This window comes from Myotis lucifugus, unplaced genomic scaffold, assembly GCF_000147115.1.
Source record: "Myotis lucifugus unplaced genomic scaffold, Myoluc2.0 scaffold_7257, whole genome shotgun sequence".
Lineage (NCBI taxonomy): Eukaryota > Metazoa > Chordata > Mammalia > Chiroptera > Vespertilionidae > Myotis > Myotis lucifugus.
Window position 1 is genome coordinate 1 of NW_005878305.1, and position 7819 is coordinate 7819.

The following is a 7819-nucleotide window of genomic DNA, read 5'->3' on the forward strand; positions in this document are numbered from 1 at the left end:
GGACAAAGCCCTCATTTCCCCCCAACCTTTCTGCCTCATCAGGAACACCCTCATCCCCATAGAGGTGACGCTTAACCCCAGAGCCAAAAGAAGCAGATTTCTAACGGGGTACTTTCAGGCTCCAAAATGGGTACACAAATAGCAGTTTTAAAGCTGATGGAAGGAGGAACGGACCACACATTTAAGGAAACATTTCCACTAGTATATATCACCTCCTCCCGTCCTCTATTTCTGAACCCCTTTTGGATTTACACCAGAGCCTGGGAATAGTGAAACACACACACACACACACACACACACACACACACACACACACAGCTTCTCCACCCACAGAAAAGGATACACCATCCCCAGGGATTCTTGGATACCTCCCAACTCAACCTTTTGGTGTTTCAGAGTAACCCTACTTTGGGAGGCAGGAGACCTGGATGTGGCCCTGGGCAAGTCCCTCCCCCTCTCTAAGGCTGATGGGAATGAAGGATAGACCGCCAAGTTTCCCCTGGAGCTGATCTCAGGGTAGCCTGAGGCTGCTTCCCCAGGCGGCTGGGTGGGGACTAGGTGCCTCACCACCTTCCCTTTCTCTCCCCTCCCATACCTGCTGCTGGATGTGGATCTGGGCCAAGCGCTGCAGGCAGGCGGCATGCTCAGGAACGGCTGTAAAACACAATGCACACCGCCGATGATGCCTGTGCCTTCCCCCGACGGCTCAATAGTCTATTAGGTCTTTGACAGGATTAGAGTATTGAGTGGAGAAACTAAACAAACGCCAGGCTTCATCGACCGCTGCAGCTAGAGGAGGTGGTAGGACTCCCTGCTCACGCCAGTCATATTCTAGGACCCAAAAAGGAGGGGAAGATACAGGCCCCTAGAAGACAAAACCTTGGGGTCCCCAGAGTTGCCCCATACCTCCACTCCAGCGTCATAAGCAGTGACAGGTAAAAAGAGCTTTACCTGTCACGGGATCTGTCCCTTTGCTCTTGGCCAGTGGGACCAGGTCTGCCTGACCTAGGGAACAGGGTGCCTGCAGGTGGGCTGAGGATAAATGCCAGGTCCCTAAGCTGGCCACCTGAAATCCAATACCCAAATCCTTGGCCACCATGCTAGGCCCAAAGCTGAAGGCTGTTAGATGCTCAGCAGGTAGCTGACCAGGGGTAGGGAGGGGGAGCTGGGAGAAACACCTGCAGAGACAGACAAGATGGATATCTGGATTCAATTAAAGTCACTGTCTGCTTGTCAAAACCCAGGCATAGAGACTGCTCTCAGCAGTGTGGCAGGAAGAATTCACACACATTCACATACCTGGCAGAGAGACTCTGACAGTAAAATCTGGGCTCTGCAGCACCCTAAAGGACAGATGCTGAGAGGTGGGATAAAAGGCAGAAGGAATCCCCAGAGTTGGGGCTCCTGGGCTTACATTACTATCCTTAGGCCAAAATTGCCCGGGGTTCTGAAACTGAGCTCTCTGCCTTGGCAATTTTTAATCCCAAAGCAGAAGGCAGGTACCCCCCAGGTTAAAGATAAAGGTAAGGGCCCTGGTGGTGTGGCTCAGTTCATTGGAGCATCATCCCATGGAGGTCATGGGTTCAATTCCTGGTCAGGGCATATACCCAAGTTGTAGTTTCGATCCCTGGTCGGGGTGTGTATGGGAGGCAACCAATCAATGTTTCTCTCTCTTTCCCTCTCCCTTACTGAAATCAATTTTAAAAAAACATATCCTTGAATAAGGATTAAAAATGGAAAAACAAACAAACAAACAAAGACAAGCAGCAGACCTAGCCTGAGCCCAGGGAACCTGAGGCACAGGGAAGTCCTGCCCATCCACCCACCTCCCCAAGCAGAGTAGTGGAGAGGTACCTTTGATATGAGCGCTGTCCAGCATGGGCACCAACGCCTCCACCTGCTCCAGAAGTGCAATCTGGGAGAGGATAAACTGCTCCTCTGAGGATAAACAGACAAGATAGTGGCAGTGAGGCAAGCCTGGGCACTGCTACTCCAACGCAAGAGGCTGAGATCCTGGCAGGGGAGATGGCTGGGTCCTGGAGCTTGGAGCTACTGCCCAGTGCCCCCTTCTCAAGGTGCACATTCCCCCATTCTGCCCCCAGACCCCTGAATGCCTCTGGTCTGACCCATCTTGAGCCCAAGGAGCCTCTAAGTTTCTCCAAATCCAACTTTTCTCCAATTTTTAACTTGAAGGCTCTTCCTCTAGCCTCAACAAATTCTGTGAGCCCCTCTGAGGCCACAGGAGACAAATTACTTCAGACTTAGGACCCCACACTCAGGGCTCCTGGGAAGGAAAGGTCTGAAAGAGGAGACGTGGCCGCGGCCAGGCCGGTTCTGCTCTGTGGCTCCGGAGAACTGGGGCAGTAATGAAGAGTCCAATAAGGAGAGCATGGCCCTGCGAAGGTGATTTCAATGGTTGCAAAGAGTGGGAAGGGCACCGAAGAAGGGAGGACTGTTAGGTCAAACATTTGGAAGCAAGAGTGCTTGTCAATTAGTAGCAGAAAAAGAATTTAAGTTGCTGAACTGGACAAAGGAGAGCATAGGAAACAGAGCTGGATGGGAGGGGAGATCCAGCAAACTGTAGGCGGCTTTGAGTGGCAGGCTAAGGATTTAGGACTTTTATCCTAGCAAGGAGAGAAAGAAAGAGACACTGAAGTTCCCCAGTAGACAAAGCGGCATGTTGGAAATGTGTTTGGGAAAGATGACACTGGACCACATGCAAGAAGGGAAGGCTAGGGTCAAAAGAGGACTTGGGGAACTGTAACAGTTGATGTGTGAGTGGACGAACACTGAGGCAGCAGCCAGAGGGAGGGAGGGAGAGGCTGGATTCACGAGTTAGTGCAAGAGATTTCCTGAATTTGATGCAGTAGATGATTATTAAAAATCTTTTCAATGAATGAACAAGCACAGATGCTTGGCAAACCCTGCCTCATGGAGTGGTTGACTAACTGATGAGCAGACACTGCCTAGAACTCTGAAATCCCAGAGCTTTCTCATATGAAAAAAAGATGTAGAAATTCATGCCAATATTCTCCTCTCCCAAATGCAATGCTCTCTGCTCCCACCCTTTCCTAGAAGCTCCTCTGTGAGCAAAAGTGAGAAAGGTTCTACAGGAAAATTCTAGAAGTAGACCATTGATAGAACATTGGAGTCACTCCCACTGTGGCTAGCACCATGGCCTCCGGGTGATTCAGAAGTACACCACATCCAGTGCCACTCGAGAACCACCGGACCACCTCAGCTTCAGCCCAGATCGTGGCCAGAATTCCAGACAGCAGTTTCCTGGGCTTTACCCATTAGGACTGGCAGGGAGGCCACCTCTGTGCCCAAATTTCCCCCCCACCCCAATCCACATCCCCAGATGCACGTGCATACCTGCTAAGATGAACTGCAGCTTAGAGGCATCAGGTATGGCAATGCGGTCAATGTACTCAGGATCCAGGTATTTGATCAGGTCTTCGACTAGAAAAGTAGCAAGGTAGAAAATGGATTAGGGTTGGGGAGTGAGGGTCTGTTTTATGAAGGATACTGGGGGAATGGTCCACCTTGGGGAGAGCCTTCAGTGAGGAGCTGACGCCTCCAGTGTCCATTAGCAGGCCTCTACCAGGGCTCCTAGCCATACTTCCCTGTCTCGCCCCTCTGATCACCTGCTGGCTGACCTCAAACTTTAGAGCTTGGAGCATACTGGGGCCTGCAGTATTCCCACTGACCTATGTTCACCAAGGGTGGAAGGCCCCTTGCCCCTCAGTGCCACCAAGACAACCAGAGCTCTATCTGATTTCTAATTACTGGGCAGGTTGCTGGCTGAGCCAAGGCTAGGACTCCAGTGCCTAATTAATTTCCCGCCTCTGAACCTTGCCTGTGGAAATCCCATACCTGTTCTCCATACTTCACCAAAGGGATCTTTCAGATAGAGCTCTTAGCCCATCACTTGGGACACTGTCATGGGCTTGGAGTTTTACCACAAAATAGAAAGCACAGCCCAATTCACCGTTTCAGCAGGGAAATGTCTTCACATTCCATCCCCAAAGGGCAACTCCAGTGACCTAATGGGCTGAAGGACCAGGGCCAGTCCTCAGGAAGTACAGGCATGGAAAAGAAGAAGGCAGGCAGGCACCCGACAGGAACTTACTCTTCTTGAACAGAATCTTCACTCTCTCTCTCTTACTCGAGATGTTCCCCAAAGCTACCTGCACCTTGACCAGGCCATCAGCCACCTGTAAGGGGAGTGAAAGTTACTTCCAAGATACACCACCTGGTTCAAGGCTTGGAAGATGTAAAGAACCCGCATTCCCTGACTCCCAAACCTCTTTGCCCCAGAAATCTAGGTTGGTCACTTTTTCTTGTATTAAAGGAGATGTAGCTCCACCTGCCAGGAATCCTCAGTGTGAACGGGGAGATAATCATGTACTCCTTGGGGGAGTTTCTAGTTTGATTGGGGAGATAACGAACTATTTTAGAGTTTATGGGGCACTGGCATATACTATATATTCTCTGGTTCCCACCTCTCTGACTGAACCTACCTAGACTTTAAGGGTAGAGGATGAGGAATTCCAATATTAAAGGGCTGAATAGATGGAGAGGTAATGGCAGTGAATGATCTCACCCAAAATTCAAGGGTCAGTTATATGGGGAGGCACATAAAACTGAGCAGCACAGCCATCCTTGCAGAAGGAAAACCATGAGGGTTAGCATCATAGATGCCAAAGGGAGAGAATGTTTTGCGAAGTCAGTTCTCAAGTGGGGCACAGTCTGCTGGTACCAACTACTTCCACGGGAGTGTACAGATATCATTACCTCTGATGCACTTAAATCCAGGACATCCCTGACACTCCACCTTCAGTAAAAGGTCTTCCCACAGTAAAAAGGGGGTAAGAGGACAACTGAGCTTCACGTTGTCAAAATTCAGGTACTAGTGTGAAGACGTGCCAGTCCACATTGGAAAACCCGGTATCCAATCCCTTCCCCTCCTAATCCTCGTCCTCTCAGACCTCACCTCTCACCCGCACCCTCCCGCGCCCCGGAGCCTTCCTTGAGCACCTCTGCTCTGCCTCCTCTAATCCACGGACCTCTTTCTGCACAATTCATTTAGCAATTAATTACACAGAGCTTCATGCCACCCTTCCATTGTGGACCGCAGCTTCCCGAGGGTGTCAAGGCTCCCCCGCTGGCAGGAGCGGAGTCTTGGTCACGGTTCATACTGAGCCCATTTCAGACGGGCCCAATGCCCCGCAGTTCCCTGCATGGGCATGGGCCCCGAGGGTCCAAAATGCTCCGGGAGGTCTCGGACCTGTGTTATTTCAAAGGCCGGACTGTGGGCGACGGGACTGGAACCGCACCCACCGGAGGCACAGGCCAGCAGACCGCCCGTCTCTGCCTCAGAAAGGGACCGCTGCACCCAAATCGCTCACCTTCCGCGAGCCGCGCGACCCACCCGGTCCGTACACCCAGCGCTCCAGCTCCTCTACGCGGGCCTGTAGCCGCTGCACTTCGGGCACAGCCGCCATAGCTACCGCCCCGCCTCAGCCCGGCAACAGCTGGAGGGCGGGACGTCCGCCCAAATGGAGAAGGCTAGCCAATCCGAGCGCACGGGCTCCCCTCCATTCAGGAAGTGATGTCACGACATAGGCCTTCAGTGCCGGAAGCGGCCGGCTGGGCGGGTGAAGAGAGTCGAAAGCTGTCTGGTTACCTAGGCAACGGCCACTCCTGTTTGTCAAGACCACCTTTACCTTTCTTCTTCTAATTTCAGGGGACCAAAGAGGTTTCTCCACCTCATTCCCCGAAGTTGCACATATAAATACACTCATTATTGCCGAAACCGGTTTGGCTCAGTGGATAGAGCGTCGGCCTGCGGACTGAAAGGTCCCAGGTTCGATTCCGGTCAAGGGCATGTACCTGGGTTGCGGGCACATCCCCAGTGGGAGATGTGCAGGAGGCGGCTGATCGATGTTTCTCTCTCATCGATGTTTCTAACTCTCTATCTCTCTCCCTTCCTCTCTGTAAAAAATCAATAAAAAAATATATTTAAAAAAAAAAAATAAATAAATAAATACACTCATTATTTCCAGGGTTGGTCCATTCCTATAGATCAATAGATAGCATAATCTTTTAGAGTCTAATAAGGTTCAAACGATGGGGCCACTCAGTACTATAGTGGCAGAATCAGGATTTGAACTCAGGCAGTCTGACTCATGAGACTGAGCTCTTCTATTCTCATGGGCCTTTGCTGTTCTGTCTTCCCTCTGAGAACCCTTGGCCCAACGCTGCCTGTAAACCACACAATTCCTTTTCCAACCCCCAGATACAAACAAGAAGAGGCACTGGGGAGGAAGGGACTACAGCTTTATTATCCAGATGTGACCTGAGGGACATCTCCTCCACAACATCCCAATCCAACCCTTCATATGGCTCCTGAAGAGAAGAAGCAGGTCTGACTCCAAGAGGTAGGGTCCTAGACATGACATTGACAAAGTGAGGAGATGATGGGGGTTTCTAGGGGCAGGACTCTTTGGTAGATGCTGCTGGAGTTGGCCAGAAAGGAAGTGCCCTCCCTTTACAATGAGGTAGATGTAACATCAAAAGAAAACTCTTTGGCTTCAAGTCCACATGGCATGTGGGGGGAGTGGTTACCTCCCAGGTCTGGGTCCGAGAGTGGGCCCTTGGAAGAATCAAGGTGGAGGGAGTGTCTCCCCCCGCCCCCACCCAGCAATGGGCTAGGACTCAATTCAAAGTGGGAGCTCTCAGGGTGAGATGCCGGAAGGGGGCCCTGTAGGGGTTGGGGGTACAGGGTTAATTGGGCCCTGGGAAGCTGGCACAGGCTGGCGGCGGGCAAAGAGGATGCCTGCCAAAGGAGTGAGGAGATGGTAAAGGTAAAATACAAGCAGGAGAGGGGATGACAGGGAAACAGAAGAAGGAAACAGAAGTTAGTGACCTGATTGCTAGAACACCACACACATACCTCTGCCACAAACCAATGAGGACAAACCCCTTGGGTCAGTCAGAGACTTCTATGCTAGTATAGATACCCTCGAACAGGTAAACAATATCTACACTGATATATAGGCCCATGACAAGGCAGACATCCCATGGTACCCATAGAGAGGTCATGCCTTGACCCCCATGCCAATGTAGCAATCCCCTGAACCCCATATTACCCATGCAAGTTTGGATATCCCTGAATCTCATGCAAGTAGAAAAAGTCTAAAATCCCCATGCCAATGTAAATACCCCTGACCTCATGCCAGTGCAGACAGCATGCAGTACCTGTACCTGTGTAGACCACCCCGTTGATCTCTAGGGCCATGTTGATACTGCTGATACCACTGCCTGCCAGATTGAGAGGCCCATCCAGCCGCTCTTCTGTCCAGGAGGGGGCAGGGGAGTCACATTTTTGGGAATCAGACTTCAGACTTACAAGCTCCCCCCTCCATCCCTATAGACACCCCCCATTCGACTTCAGCCTCACACCTGTAATCACACAGTTGTCTATTTAGGGATCTATCTGCCCCACCTCCAATGCTTATCAGGTAGTAGGTCTGTCCTCCCACAGTGCACAGGCCCAAAACCCTATCAGCAACAAGCCCTTCCTCACCCCTTAGGGGAACCTTGCCATGGGGCAGAAAACTTGGGGGTGCGCCAGGTTGAGGTGGGTCCATGGGCCCCATCAGCACAGCCCTCTTCTCTGGAGGCTCCTCTGGTGCTAACTTCTCCCGGGCAGGTCCCAAGGCCAGGCCCACAGGCAGTGCCAGTCGAGGGGTTGGAATTCCACTCTCTTCTGGAAGAATAGGTAATTCAGCTCCCCTGACCCAATCAAGTCAGT

The 7819-nt window shown here is 51.5% G+C and overlaps 2 protein-coding genes across 3 annotated transcripts; both read right to left on the minus strand.

The window, feature by feature from the left end:
• Positions 1-58: 58 nt before the first annotated feature.
• Positions 59-5563, minus strand: LOC102430838 (dynactin subunit 3-like). Of its 2 annotated transcripts, none has more exons than XM_006109236.3 (5): positions 5412-5563; positions 4133-4217; positions 3376-3462; positions 1855-1938; positions 59-654 (listed from the first exon to the last, which is right to left on the minus strand). In XM_006109236.3, exons 1-5 carry the CDS (start codon positions 5505-5507, stop codon positions 512-514), a joined length of 495 nt encoding a protein of 164 aa, XP_006109298.2. In that variant the 5' UTR covers positions 5508-5563; the 3' UTR covers positions 59-511. The 2 variants fall into 2 exon arrangements, with proteins under 2 accessions (XP_006109298.2, XP_023605147.1); XM_023749379.1 differs by lacking the exon at positions 59-654 and adding an exon at positions 692-831.
• A 685-nt stretch (positions 5564-6248) lies between these two features.
• LOC102431155 (AT-rich interactive domain-containing protein 3C-like) lies at positions 6249-7774 on the minus strand (the record flags this gene model as incomplete). Its single annotated transcript, XM_006109237.3, has 3 exons — positions 6249-6841; positions 7270-7359; positions 7592-7774. Coding segments are annotated over 3 exons (374 nt in total), but the record flags the coding sequence as incomplete, so codon positions are not given.
• Between the last annotated feature and the right edge of the window lie 45 nt (positions 7775-7819).

What these genes read in the sequence shown, in the direction of transcription:
- LOC102430838 (XM_006109236.3), bottom strand. Translation starts at nt 5,507, where the DNA reads ATGGCGGCTGTGCCCGAAGTGCAGCGGCTACAGGCCCGCGTAGAGGAG. An exon ending in GCTGCAGTTCATCTTAGCAG is followed by an intron (nt 1,939 to 3,375) that starts GTATGCACGTGC and finishes GTTTATCCTCAG; the next exon opens with AGGAGCAGTTTATCCTCTCC. An exon ending in GGACAGCGCTCATATCAAAG is followed by an intron (nt 655 to 1,854) that starts GTACCTCTCCAC and finishes TGTGTTTTACAG; the next exon opens with CCGTTCCTGAGCATGCCGCC.